Genomic DNA, 14,755 nt, shown 5'->3' with positions numbered 1-14,755 from the left:
AAGTCACCGGCTATTAGCTCCTCATTAATCTCCTCCTTCATGGTTCTCAGTACGGGGTGATTTTTTTTTCTTACTTCAAGCGCCTTTTACCCCCTATTATATATTTCAATCAAACTTAACTATTTGGGCTTCTCTGTTGTTCATGTTCTGGAACCAATCGTTCAAAATAATATCTTGTTTTCATCTGTAATGTTAGATTGTGCAATAATTTCAAAACAAACAAGATTTAAAAATAGATCTGATTTTTATTTTGGTCTGATTTTCCTACACAGAAAAAAAATGATTTTTCTCCCATCTATTTTACTTTAATGTTGCGATCAGACTGTCGACCACAGCGTGAGCTTGGGAATGGTGCTGCTTTCTCAATTAGAATCATAGAATCCCTACAGTGCAGGAGGAGGCCATTTGGCCCATCGAGTCTGTACCAACCACCATCCCACCCAAGCCCTACCCCCATAAACCCATGCATTTATCCTAGCTAGTCCCCCTGACTCTAAGGGGCAATTTGGCATGGCCGATCCATCTAACCCGTACATCTTTGGACAGTGGGAGGGAACTGGAGTACCCGGAGGAAACCCACGCAGACACGGGGAGAATGTGCAACCTCCACACAAACAGTGACCCAAGGCTGGAATTGAACCCTGGTCCCTGGCGCTGTGAGGCAGCAGTGCTAACCCACTGTGCCACCGTGCCACTTCCCCATATCACCATATTTTGCCCACTCTGCTGCCCCCCTCCACGCTCTGCCCACCTATTATGCTCTCCCATCACAAATTACTCAATTAATATCTGACACAATCTATTCCTCTACACAAAAAACTCCTCAGGTCGCAGACATGCAAAAACAAAATGCTTGAAGAGAAACTGAAATATAGAACAGTAATCATGATGTCTAAATCCAGAAATCACACACAGAGTGAAACTCATCCCATTGTACACTCTCATCATCTCTTTAGCGCCTCCACAATATTTCCCAATTTGTTAATCCCTGTACTCTTAATCCTAACAGCCCTCGATTAATCCTGATTTTAAGAAGGATCCCACAGCAATCCTGATCCTGTTCGTAATTTCCAGACAAGCTCCGGCCCACACTTTCCTTTGGAAACAGAGAGTCTGGAAAATGCTGTTTCTTGGATAAACACGCAAAAATAAATCATTTGAAAATAATACATTGTCAAATTTTAGCAATTTAAATTTCAGTCCAATAAATTAATGAAGTGATTTTTAAAAATTACCTTTTTGTCTCAAATTCAGGAACTGGTGTCAGAGACTTTCCAGTTTCACCTCCCAATGTCGATCAGATACTTACAGAAAAGGTACAGCACGGGGTTAGATACAGAATAAAGCTCCCACTACATTGTCCCCATCAAACACTCCCAGGACAGATACAGCACGGGGTTAGATACAGAGTAAAGCTCCCTCTACACTGTCCCCATCAAACACTCCCAGGACAGGTACAGCACGGGGTTAGATACAGAGTAAAGCTGCCTCTACACTGTCCCCATCAAACACTCCCAGGACAGGTACAGCACGGGGTTAGATACAGAGTAAAGCTCCCTCTACACTGTCCCCATCAAACACTCCCAGGACAGGTACAGCACGGGGTTAGATACAGAGTAAAGCTCCCTCTACACTGTCCCCCCATCAAACACTCCCAGGTGTCTCTAAAAGCAACTAACACAGTATAGGACAGGGACTGAAGTTGGCACTTTCCCAGTTAGGTGGGGAGTGGATTGGGTTGGGGAGCAGGTGGATGGAAGGCAGGCCTTGGAGCAGTGAATCTGATTTTCTCTATGTCACGTCCATTGCTGGGTCTAACTATGTCTGTGAGCAATTTGCCAATAAACAGGGAAGCTCCGAATCCAGAGGGAGGAGCCGGGATTCTGTGAGAGTCTGGGAGGCGAGAGGAGTCGGAAGTCAAGGGGAGTCAGGAGTAGAGAAAAATGGGGAGTGGGGGGAGTTGGGAGTGGTGAGGAGTCTGGAGAACAGCTGTTCCCCTTAATTAATGCTTCTTTCAAAAAAGAAATTGTATTTTTTGAAGTGAGGACTGGGCGAGTGTGGGTCAGGAAGTGAGGATTTAGGATGCGATTATTAGGATTCACACCTTTCAGATCAAAACAAACACAAACAAACCTGCTCACCACATTTTATAAATTACATTTCCCATAAAACATCCAGAATCAGATTTACATCAGGCATTATTTCAGTGTGAATGGACTAATCTGAATGGTCCCAAAGGAAGTTGGCTCTCTTCGCCTGAGTGATCTTTCTTATACAGAAATATTCACAGAGAGCCTGTCCATTCAGCCCATCAGTCAACAACTGGCAGCCCCTGCTCTACACAGCTTTTCCCAGCTCAATCTTCTTCTGTATGGCACGTGCAGAGTGATAGATCAGTGAGTCAATCAGGCTCGCCACTGCAAAAGAGACAGCCATTATAGGAAAGATAATGATATGTATGTAGAAACAGTATGTGTATACGATCCATGTGCTTATACACCTGTGTGCGCGCAAAGCGTATTTCACCAGAAGCAAAGCTCAGTCCCCAGCCTGAATTGCTCTGGAGAAAGTGGTTACCATTTTAAACATAAGAAAGAACAGGAGGCAGCATTTCCTGTTTGAACGTAAGAAACATAAGAAATAGGAGCAGGAGTAGGCCATCCAGCCCTTCGAGCCTGCCCCGCCATTCAATAAGATCATGGCTGATCTGTCGCTGCTCAGTTCCACTTTCCCGCCCTCTCCCCATAACCCTTAATCCCCTCTCCTATCAATTATCTGTTTGATAAGAGCATAGCTGATCTGACAGTGGCCTCTACTTTCTTGTCTAACTCCTATAACCTTTGACTACAGTCTTCTTAAATACAACAGTGTGATGTGATAGGACTGTACCTTTAATATCACATTTCTCATAAGGGATATTTTTAGAATTCAGGTGTTTGCAAGAGTGCCGATTTATCTCGCAAAACCTTTAAAACTAGCAGCTGGGGGCATAGGATAAGGATTCATTTTAGACTTAGAGTGTGTTTTAAGCAGAGCTAATGCATTTATGTTTACTTGGATTGATTAACAGGGACAGAGTCAGTTCCCCTCCAGGTGCGAGTTCAGGACCTGACACCTGCTTTCCAGCCCCGTTCATACAGCAGGGAGTGCAGCCAAATTGTAAATCCTGTTTTCGGTGAGCAAACCTTCCCCCTAGCGGATAAAGTTAGAAAAGCATTCCATTTTCCTTAGGTGACTCTTTCATCTGGAAAAGATGCCAGCGAGAAAAGAAAGCAAAAACCTCCTTTAAAAAAAACTTAATTGCTCCCTTTCATTTACTAGCCATCAATGTATTCCAATCAATTTATTCACACAGATGTTGTGAATAGGCCAGGTGAGAGTTTCAGCCATCTATTCATAATATTCACAGATGATGCATCATTGAGGAAATATCTTTAGAAATGAAATGAATAACAATAGCCGTGGTTATTTATACGCTGCCAAATTCTGATGCGGAAGGTGGCAGATATTTATTGAATTCATGACCTGACCCGAAAAAGAAGGAAATGGCAGAATTACATCTCCCCATTCCCACCTTCCCCCACCCCACAGCCAGCCCCGCTGGAGATGGAGATGGTGTAATGGTTACTGTCGCTAACCTAATAATCCAGAGATCCAGGGCGATGCTCTACGGACCCCGGTTCAAAATCCAGCTGATGACGAAAGTTGAATTTTGAAAAGGCGTTTGATAATGCGCCTCACAAACAGCTGCTGCAAAAGGTTAGGGTGCATGGAGTTGGGGGTAAGGTGTTAGCGTGGATAGAGGATTGGTTATCTAACAGGAAGCAGAGAGTTGGAATCAATGGGTGCTATTCTGGTTGGCAGTTGGTGACTAGTGGAGTGCCGCAGGGATCGGTGCTGGGGCGTCAACTGTTTACCATTTACATAGATGATCTGGAGGAGGGGGCTGAGTGTAGGGAAACGAAATTTGCTGATGACACGAAGATGAGTGGAAAAGCAAATTGCGTGGAATGTGCGGAAAGTCTGCAGAGGGATCTGGATAGGCTGAGTGAGTGGGCGAGGACCTGGCAGATGGAGTACAATGTTAGCAAATGTGAGGTTATCCACTTTGGTAGAAATAATAGTAGGAGGGATTATTATTTAGAAGGCGAAAAGCTGCAGCATGCTACGGTGCAGAGGGACCTGGGGGTCCTTGTGCACGAATTGCAAAAACCCAGGTGCAGCAGGTGGTCAGGAAGGCTAATGGGATGTTGGCCTTTATAGCGAGGGGGATAGAATATAAAAGTAGGGAGGTCTTGCTGCAACTGTACAGGGCACTGGTGAGGCCGCAGCTGGAGTATTGTGTGCAGTTTTGGTTGCCGCATTTGCGGAAGGATAAATTGGCCTTGGAGGGAGTACAGAGGAGGTTCACTAGGCTGATACCGGGGATGAGGGGGTTAGCTTATGAGGAGAGATTGAATAGACTGGGTCTGTACTCGTTGGAGTTTAGAAGGCTGAGGGGTATCTTATAGAGACGTATAAGATAATGAAGGGGATGGATAGGGTAGAAGTAGAGAGATTCTTCCTGCTTAGAAAGCATAGCAGAACTAGGGGGCACAGCCTCGAAATAAGGGGGGGTACAGTTTAGAACGGAGTTGAGGAGGAACTTCTTCACTCAAAAGGTGGTGAATCTCTGGAATTCTCTGCCCATTGAAGTGGTGGAGGCTACCTCGCTGAATATATTTAAGTCACGGGTAGACAGGTTTTTGATAGACAAGGGGATTAAGGGTTATGGGGAGAGGGCAGGAAAGTGGAACTGATCCACTTTAGATCAGCCATGATCTTATTGAATGGCGGGGCAGGCTCGAAGGGCTAGATGGCCTACTCCTGCTCCTATTCCTTATGTTCTTAGAGTCATGTGATTAATGGGAGGAGCTAAGCTTGCAGGGAAGCAATATTGTTTCAGATTCATTTTAAAATACAAGCACTTGTTGCTTGGGCTGTTAGAAGAAAACAGGTGTCTATCTCTCTCTTTCCAGAGATGTTCCGAAAGCTCCAAGACTGTTAACGTAATTCAAGAAAGTATACCATTGCTTTGCTAATTAATTTTAAAGAAGAGCTTAGTTCTATAAGAGGAATATTGCTTGAATTGGAACTCCTAGCAATAGGTTAGTAGTTAAGACATGTATCTCGTCTTGTTTAAGTATCGTTCAATTGTTAAAGGTTCAGGTAATTCATTTGTTATAATTAAACCATGTTGTTAATACAGTTTGTTTTGCTAAAAGCTTCCCAGTTTATCAGCAAATTTGTCCCTGGTGTGAAATATTTATCCTTACACTAATGCCAAAATAGAAAATTGTTGGGTTCTAGTCTAGCTTCATAACATGCCTTGGGGTTTCAGATTTGGTAACAATGGCTTGCTGGGCCAGAAGGTAGTGAAGAGACAGCCACTTCTCAATTTGGAATCATACAGAGGCCAGACCAGGGAAGGACAGTAGATTCCTTTCCTGAAGAACATTAGTGAACCGGATGGTCTTTTACAATTGGTTGTCTCTTGATCAGCATTACTGAGACTAGCTTTAAGGAGGATTTCCAACCCAATGGAATTGTCTCAAATTAGATGACAGGGTAACTAACATCCCTTGCTGACACCATGGGTCATCACCACCAAACATCTCCACACTATCTGCGCATCATTAAATACTTTTGGAGCGCAGTGACTTGTTATAAAGGACATTGCAGAGGTCTGGACTAAAGCAGCAAGCCTCCAGCCCCGGAACTACACCGGACAAATGGAGAGCTATTGTTGAGTATATCATACCCAACTCTGGCTCACCATCAGATACACTCATGAAGCTGTGAATAGGTGCTGTGTGGTACAATATTGCTGGTCTACTAACCAAGTAACGATCTGTAACGAAGCAGCAAACAGTCACAAAGTCATTACCTGTAAATACTCCTCCAATAATGGCACAGACACCAGTGAGAAAATGGGTGAATGATCTGTAAGACAACAATCACAAATTGGGTCAGTGCTGCGTGCTGAAGGATCACTGTAACTCATTATATCTCTTGGGAATTTTAGTGTGGAACAAGTCCAGTTCAAATCACAATCCAGCATCAAACATGTCCAGCTCAAAGATCCAATCAAACCTTTTCAATATTCACTGAAGATAAAAAATATCTAACCTTCAGAACACACAATGAATAACACATAGATTTGACATACCTGTGTTTTTCTGTAAATTTTACCATCATCGGAGACAGTTCGTAAAGCACAAAGACCCCTGGGAGACCCTGGTCACCAATCAGCCCATTGGCCACCTTCTCATGCCGTGTGACTGAGAACTGGTTTGTCCTCACCACCTGGAATCAAAGAGCAGTGGGCAAGTCAGGACATTGTATTGGGGCCAATGGCACTTTGCAGGCTGCAGTACCAATCAGACCAGCAGGGGGAGTGGTACAGCCAGTGCCGAGGGAGTGCCGCGCTGTCAGAGGGCCAGTGCCGAGGGAGCGCCGCGCTGTCAGAGGGTGAGCGCCGAGGGAGCGCCGTGCTGTCAGAGGGTCAGTGCCGAGGGAGCGCCGCGCTGTCAGAGGGCCAGTGCCGAGGGAGTGCCGCGCTGTCAGCGGGCCAGTGCTGAGGGAGCGCCGCGCTGTCAGAGGGTCAGTGCTGAGGGAGTGCCGTGCTGTCAGAGGGTCAGTGCTGAGGGAGCGCCGCGCTGTCAGAGGGTCAGTGCTGAGGGAGCGCCGCACTGTCAGAGGGTCAGTGCTGAGGGAGCGCCGCACTGTCAGAGGGTCAGTGCTGCATTGTTGGTGATGACATCTTTTGGATTAAACATCAAACCTTTGTGATAAAGTACAAAATGAGAAAACATGCCAGATGCATGGGTTAGAGGGATTGATGGGTAAATGTGTAGGGAAATGGGGGTAGGGCCTGGGAGGGATTGTGTTTGGTGCAGACTTGATGGGCTAAATGGCCTCTTTCTGTACTGTAGGGTTTCTATGATTTAAACTCACCTCTCCATCCAACTTCACATAAATTGTTGGGACTATTTTCACAAAGTACTGGAACATCATGGAGGCTGCAAGGCATAGAGCAAATTTAATATGTTGCAATTGGGATGTTTGATTTTGGAACAGACCAGAACTATTTGCCACATAAATATCAAATTAAGCTGCAAATTGTTAGATGAAAACCCACTGCCATTCTCCCCATTTCTGCGTGGGTTTCCTCCGGGAGCTCCAGTTTCCTCTCACAGTCCGAAAGGTGGCCAGGGTTGTGGATTGACGATGATAAGTGTGAGGTTTTGGGGATAGGGACGGGGAGGTCTGTCACTGTTTAACACTGGGTATAACAGCACCTCTTTCAGACTGTGGGGGGAAACCCAGCTCCCAGAGGAAACCCACGCAGACACGGGGAGAATGTGCAGACTCCACACAGACAGTGACCCGAGCCGGGAATTGAACCCTGGTCCCTGATGCTGTGTGTTGGACTTTAACCTGGTGTTGGGAGACTGTGTTTACCCCAGTCCAATACCGGTATCTCCACATCAGGACACGGAGCTGCCACACCGCCACCATCACTGCCAGGCTGCCCGGGGGGCGGGGCCCGGGGAGAGGGGGCGGGGCCCGGCTCCTGCGCCACGTCCGGGCCAGTGCGTCATTTCCTCCGGGGTAAGATGTCGGCCTGAGACTCGGAAAGTGCATCCGTGGTGAGTGAGAGGCCGGAGCCCCGACCCTGTCCTCCAGCTCAACCGGCAGGACAGGCAACGGCACCCGGAGCAAGAGGCAGCTTAACCGGGGGGGGGGGGGGTGTGGGGAGAGAACTGGGGGGGGGGGGGGGTGTGGGGAGAGAACTGGGGGGGTGGGGGGGGGGTGGGGAGAGAACTGGGGGGGGGGGGGGTGTGGGGGGAGAACTGGGGGGGGGGGCGGGGGGAGAGAACTGGGGGGGGGGGGAGAAGATCGGGGGGCGGCGGCGGGGGGTGGGGGGGGAGCTTTTGACTTTTGGTCCACAGTTTTCCTGCTCCCTGGTGTTCAGTCTGAATTACAGTCAATTAGACTCAGAATTTTTAACAAACCAAATACTAAAAAACTACCTGTTTAAATTACCAACTAGTCATGCACACTACCCGGGTATATTAATACTCGCACTATACACTGGGTTGTAATATTGATTTGAGACTAGTTTGGAGGAATGTAAGATTATCTGTTTGACATTATGTTAATTTAAAAACAAGCATTGTTTGATTCAATTTGAAAATTCAAAACAGCACAATTGGTATTTGGTTTTGAAATAGTCTGTCAAAATAAAGGGGTTGAACCAACTAGAAATAGCCATAAACTTATGACAGTCTTCAGAATTATTTCTGTGACTGAGATAAGGTGATGTTAATCAGTCATAATGTTCTCTAACCGCTCTGCCCCACTCTAGATGCCAGTCACAGTGGGTCCGTATGGGCAGTCACAGCCCAGCTGCTTTGACAGAGTTAAAATGGGCTTCATGATGGGCTGTGCAGTTGGCATGGCAGCTGGTGCACTTTTTGGCAGTTTCTCCTGTCTCAGGTCAGTATGATCACTGTTAACCATGTTTATCTTCCTTTCCAATACAAATGACAGTTTCTTCAGCAGCTGACTATCCCACACAAACTTCCAGTATCCGCAAACCAAAGTTTGGGGAAGATTGGCCAAAGGCTGAGCCTTTGTTCTATTGAGTTTGTTCTCTTACCAGACTGGCCTCCCTTTTACAGAAGCAGCAAATTCAGAACACCCAGCACCAGCTTCCCACAAATGGTTTTCATGACCAGAATCGTGATCCTAATGACGGAGCAAAATTGTTCTTTATTGGACACCATGGGGACATAGTGGTTAGCACTGTTGCCTCACAGCTCCATGGACCTGGTTCAATTCTAGCCTTGGGTCAGTGTCTGTGAGGGTTTCCTCCAGATGCTCTGGTTTTCTCCCACGGTCCAGAAAATGTGCTGGTTAGGTGGATTGGCAGGATAAACACGTGGGGTTATAGGGAGTGCGCCTGGGTAAGATGCTCTGTCAGAGTTGACACAGACGCGATGGGCTGATTGGCCTCCTGTTGCACTGTAAGGACTCTAAATTGGTAAGCTCAGGGAAAATTAGCAAAGTATGAACATGCAAATCTTAGAGCAGGGCACAATGTGACACAGTAGTCACAGCTGGAATGAAATATTGAACCTGTAATAGAATTTTCTAAATTACTGTAAGTTTGGCCACAATACATTCATCACAAATATCTTAAGTTCAAAAAAGATCCAGCAGCCCTCAAAAGAAATCAATAACTTTATAAAAGCATTAGTTGCAAGTCACCCGAATTGAGTAATGGAGTCTGATTGCATTTGTAATGACATCTCCAGCTTGGCTCCAAATCCATTGCAAATCTAGTCATGTAACTGAAAGGCAAAGCAGGTTCGAGGGGCTGAATGGGCTGCCTCCAGTTCCTATTTCTTGCGCGCTTAAATGAAAATGCATTTTTGGTGATCTTTCTAATGCAACCATGGGGGTGGAGGGGACCTTGGTATAATGTCTGTGGAAGGACAATTCCACTTGTGCAGCATTGGAGAGTTCAGCTCAGTTTAATGACCTCCCAGGTACTGGTACCACAGGCGGGTAGAAACTCCCAGGATTTTCCAGGAAGCTTTTCCTGATCCATCACCAAACTTGATGGATTCTGGCTCCATTGCTGCACTGTGTAAATGCTGACAATGTCTTACCTGCTGGCTGAGAGATTGAGCTTGACTGCGTCCTGCTAGAACAGCTCTACCTTACTAATTTGTAGAGAAGAATGTGGTGAAGAATTTTGAGCATACTACCCAGATGTTAGGTTCCATTACTGTGTATTTGTTAGACTCCAGCCACATTAATCATACTTTTGCTTGGTTTCTAGGCTGGGGCTGAGAGGTCGAGAGCTGCTGGGTGGTGTCGGGAAGACCATGATGCAGAGTGGAGGCACATTTGGAACGTTCATGGCGATTGGAATGGGAATCAGATGCTAACAATCAATCTTTCCTTTCTGCTGAAATTTCAAATGTTGCAGATAATGTATCATCTGTTTCTGTCTCTTTGATTACCAGCTGTACAATAATGGAGATTAAAATGTATGATTTAATATTGCATCAAGTTCTGACAATGGACTGGGGTGTTTGTCTAACAACAGCTGAAAGTCTAAAGAATCTTTATTGGTAAAACAACAGTGACAAATATCACAGGCAGAAGCAGTGAATGGATCGAATAGGGCAACCTTTCCCTTCATAATATTTAAGAATGGATCTTCAGCCCATTGAGTCAGCTCCACCGTTCAGTGTGACCATGGATGATTTGATATGATCCTCAACTCCACTTTGCTGCTTTATCCCCTTAATCTTTGATTCCCTTACTGATTAAACATCTGTCTATCTCTACCATGACTTAACAACCCAGCTTCTCCAGCCCTCTGCAGTAATCCACAGATTCACTACCCTCAGAAGAAATGCTTCATCTGTCTTAATTGGGTGACTCCTTACTGAGATTATTCCCTCTGGTACTAGACTCTCCCACAAGGGGGAACAACCTCTCAGCATCTACCCTGTCAAACCCTTTTAGAATCCTCTATGTCTCAATGAGATTCTTCGAAACTCCAATGAGTACAGGCCAATCTACTCAACTTCTCCTCATAAGAAAATCCTTCCCATGATGAATTTTGTGAACATTCTCTGGATTGCCTCTAATGCCAGTATAACTTTCCTTAGATCAGGAAACCGAAACTGTTCACAGAATTTCAGACATGGTCTAACTAGTGCCTTGTACAATTTTAGCAAGACATCTGTATTTTTATACTCCACAGTCTTTGAAATAAAGGCCAATATTCCATTTACCTTACCAATTACCTGCTGTACTGTAATGTTAGATTTCTTGTAAATTGTGCACGAGGACCCCCAAATCCCTCTGCAGCTTTCTGCAGTTTTTCTCCATTTAAATATTCGGCTCCTTTTCCTTCAATCAAAGAGCTTATCTTCACATTTTCCTACATTACATTCCATCTGCTAAGTTTTTGTCCATTCTCCTATCTGTCTGTATCCCTCTGTAGGGAGAGAGGATCTCAGGAAAATTAGTCACCAGAGAAGTAGTACTGAGTAAACCTTTAGAGCTGTGGGTTGTTTTTCAAACTGGAGGTGGTGTGCCTCAGGGATCAGTGCTGGGCCCATTGTTATTTGTCATTTATAGTAATGATTTGGATGAGAATATAGGGGGCATGGTTAATAAGGTTGCAGATGACACCAAGATTGGTGGCATGGTAGACAGTGAGGAGGGTTATCTCCAATTGCAGCGGGATCTTGATCAATTGGGCCAGTGGGCTGATGAATGGCAGATGGAGTTTAATTTGGATAAATATGAGGTGATACATTTTGGTCAGTTGAACCAGGCAGGACTTACTCAGTTAATAGTGGGACATTGAGAGATATAGAACAAAGATCTAGGGGTGCATGTTCATATCTCCTTGAAAGTGGAGTCACAGGTGGGCAGAGTGGTGAAGAAGGCATTTGGCATGCTTGGTTTCATTGGTCAGAACACTGAATACAGGAGTTGGGACGTCTTGTTGAAGTTGTACAAGACATTGGTAAGGCCACACCTGGGATACTGTGTACACCCTATTATAGAAAGGATATTATTAAACTAGAAAGTGCAGAAAAGATTTATTAGGATGCTACTGGGACTTTTTCCTCTGGAGCGTAGGAGGTTGAGGGGTGATCTAATAGGGGTCTATAAAATAATGACGGGCACAGATCAGCTAGATAGTCAATATCTTTTCCCAAAGGTAGGGGAGTCTAAAAGTAGAGGGCATAGGTTTAAGGTGAGAGGGGAGAGAAACAAAAGTGTCCAGAGGGGCAGTTTTTTCACAAGAGGGTGGTGAGTGGAACAAGCTGCCAGAGGTAGTAGTAGAGGAGGGTACAATTTTATCTTTTAAAAGCATTTAGATAGTTACATGGGTATGGTGGGTATAGAGGAGTATGGACCAAATGTGGGCAATTGGGATTATTTTAGAGGTTTTTAAAAAAAGGGTGGCATGGACAAGTTGGGCCTGTTTCCATGTTGTAAATCTCTGTGACTCTATGATAACAGCCCAGATCCTGATAGAACTCATTCCAGAATCTTAAAATAAGTGTTTAGTTAGATAGTTGATGCATTGATTTTAATTTTCCAAAACTCCGTAGATTCAGGAAAGGTCCCATTAGATTGGAAGATAGCAAATGTAACTCCATTTTTCAAAGTGGGAGGGAGGCAGAAAGCAGGAAACTACAGGCCAGTTAGCCTAACCTCTGTCACAGGTAAAATGTCAGAAGTTATAGAAAGGCATTTGGATAAGTTCAAGGGAATCAGGCAGAGTTAACACGGTTTTGTGATAGGGAAATCATATTTAACCAGCTTATTGGATTTCTTTGAGGAAGTAACACGTGCTGTGGATAAAGGGGAATCAGTGAATATACTGGACTTACATTTCCAGAAGGCATTTGATAAATTGCCACATCAAAAGTTATTGTGGAAAATAAAAGCTCATGTTATAGAGGCTAACATATTGGCATGGATTGAAGATTGACTAGCTAACAGGAAGCAGACAGTAGGTGAAATGGGTCTTTTTTAGGCTGGCGGAATGTAGTAAATGATGTGCCACAAGGATCAGCGCTGGGCCTTCAACTTTTTGCAGTTTGTATAAATGACTTGGACGAGTACATTGAAGGTACGGGAGCTAAATTTGCTGATGACAGATCTGTGCATTGATCACCTTATTTAAGGAAATCTGTAACTGCACTGTAAGCAGTTCAGGGAAGGTTCACAGGACCAATACCAGGAATGGGCAGGTTATCTTGTGAGGAAAGGTTGGACAGGCTAGAGTTAAGAGAATTTAGGAGAGCAAGAAGTGATGACTGAAACTAGATCCTGCGGGGTACTGACAAGGGTGGATATGGAGAGGATGTTATTAGAATTAGGGGTCACTATATAAAAATAAGGGATTACCTGTTTAGAACAGAAGAGAGGTGAAATTATTTCATTCAGAGGGTCAGTTGAGAAGCCTATTAGAAAGTATCGAGAATCCTTGGCTATATAAACACAGGCATACAGAATAGGTGCAGGAAGCTTTGATGAATCTTTATAAAACAGTGATTAGGTCTCTGGAATAGTTTGTTCAATTCTGGCCATTCCCCTTTATAAGATTATCAAGGCTTTAGGGGGTGCATAGGGCAGAGGAGATTTAACAGATCACAACCAGGTATTTGGAATATCAGTTATGTGGAGAAGCTGGGGTTGTTCTGATTGGAGCTAGGAAGATGAAAAATGTTCAAAATCATGAGACTGTAAATAAGGAGGGTCAGTAATAAGAGGGACACTCAGTTAAGGTACCCTGTAATTGGCAAAAGTAGCAGTGTGACACATTTATTTTTGTGCTGTGATGTGGAATGCATTCCTGACAGATTTAAAAGTAACATCTGAAAGAGAATTGTTAAATACAGGATGATGGGGAAAGAGCAGGGAGAGTGCAATAATTCTTTCAAATTCCTGTGCTGTATGATTTGAAAGCATCTGGGCTTGTTCGTGTTTTAAATAAGGGCTTGTGGTTAAAACATTTTTGACTCCAGGAGCATAGATTTATCTCCGAGATAAAGTCCTTGTCTTTGAGCTATTTTGCTGAGGAGGATTCATTTTATCCAGTGTTGAGTTGGGGCAGTTACCTGAGTGGGGCGTTTGAGAGGTGGACAGAAGCAGCCTATTTTGTACTTGACCATTCTACATTGGGCCCGAGTATTTACTGACCCTGAAGACAGGAACTGGCCTGACTGTGGGATCCGCAGAAAATCGTTTAGTACATACAAGAGTAACAGCTGTAGCAGAGAGGCAGTGAAGACATTCACCCATGTGATCCTTTCCTGGTGACGGAATCAGCAACTTCAGATGATGATTGGGGGAACAGTTCAATCAAAGGCATTGACACAGTCTGCTTCCTTTCCCACCTTTAGTAAACTGGACTGTCACTAATGCTCAACAGGAAGCATTTTATTGCCATATGTTTGTGACTTGAGCCAGAACTTGCACCTGGTATTCTTTCTCTTTCATAATGACATTTTAACTCGCCCTTCCTGTAAGTCTTGGACTGTTCCATTTACCTTGTTGTGCTGTGATATTGCTTCCGTCCAGAGGATTGATTATTCCTGGGTAATCACTGCCAAAAGAGAGCCGTTTGATATAGTGGGTCATGTTTATCTGAAAGAGAAAGAAGCAGAACACTGTCACAACAGGATGCTTTTCTAGATGTGTCTCAGTGAACAGCCATGTAAATACCAAATGGATCAGTAAATGCATTCTTGACTGGGAATATCTTCAGATGCTTAGGCCATAAGCTCTAGAATTCACTCTTTAAACATCTTTCTCTCCCTCCTCCTTTAACATTCTCCCTTTAACCTAGCTCGTTGAACAAGTGTTTGGTCGCCTGTCCTAATATAGTATTGTTTGGTATCATGTTTTCAATAATCACTTCTGTGCTTCAGGGTGTTTACGGTGCTTTATAAATGCAGGTTGTTGTCAAAGGAAACATAGAAAAACCGCAGCACAAACAGGCTCTTCGGCCCACAAGTTGCACCGAACATGTCTCTACCTACTGGGCTTACCTATAACCCTCTATCTTACCAAGTTCCATGTACTTATCCAAAAGTCTCTTAAAAGACCCTATCGAGTCTGCCCTCCACCACCATTGCCAGCAGCTCATTCCATGCACCCA

The 14,755-nt window shown here is 44.5% G+C and overlaps 2 protein-coding genes across 3 annotated transcripts in view; one reads left to right on the top strand and one right to left on the bottom strand.

The window, feature by feature from the left end:
• Positions 1 to 225: 225 nt before the first annotated feature.
• The window catches only part of ergic3 (ERGIC and golgi 3), a 44,998-nt gene continuing 30,468 nt past the window's right edge, over positions 226 to 14,755 (bottom strand). For both annotated transcript variants that reach the window (XM_080204574.1, XM_080204575.1), the window contains 5 exons: positions 14,145 to 14,241; positions 6,997 to 7,061; positions 6,209 to 6,345; positions 5,927 to 5,982; positions 226 to 2,417 (listed from right to left, as the gene is read on the bottom strand). In XM_080204574.1, coding sequence (XP_080060700.1) covers positions 2,338 to 2,417; positions 5,927 to 5,982; positions 6,209 to 6,345; positions 6,997 to 7,061; positions 14,145 to 14,241 — 435 coding nt within the window. In that variant the 3' untranslated portion in view covers positions 226 to 2,337. The remainder of the gene's footprint in view (positions 2,418 to 5,926; positions 5,983 to 6,208; positions 6,346 to 6,996; positions 7,062 to 14,144; positions 14,242 to 14,755) is intronic.
• On the top strand, positions 7,606 to 10,121 carry romo1 (reactive oxygen species modulator 1). Its single transcript, XM_080204576.1, has 3 exons — positions 7,606 to 7,691; positions 8,411 to 8,541; positions 9,893 to 10,121. Exons 2-3 carry the CDS (start codon positions 8,411 to 8,413, stop codon positions 9,999 to 10,001), a joined length of 240 nt encoding a protein of 79 aa, XP_080060702.1. The 5' UTR covers positions 7,606 to 7,691; the 3' UTR covers positions 10,002 to 10,121.

Source organism: Carcharhinus amblyrhynchos, chromosome 16, assembly GCF_965287045.1.
Source record: "Carcharhinus amblyrhynchos chromosome 16, sCarAmb.v2.hapA, whole genome shotgun sequence".
NCBI classification, from domain to species: Eukaryota; Metazoa; Chordata; class Chondrichthyes; order Carcharhiniformes; family Carcharhinidae; genus Carcharhinus; species Carcharhinus amblyrhynchos.
Note: the sequence above shows the minus strand (reverse complement) of the source record. Positions and strands in the feature narration are given on the sequence as shown.

Bases quoted from the DNA above. Each gene is read 5' to 3' on its own strand.
- romo1 (XM_080204576.1), top strand. From the start codon at position 8,411: ATGCCAGTCACAGTGGGTCCGTATGGGCAGTCACAGCCCAGCTGCTTT. The intron at 8,542-9,892 runs GTCAGTATGATC...CTTGGTTTCTAG, and splicing joins GGCAGTTTCTCCTGTCTCAG to GCTGGGGCTGAGAGGTCGAG.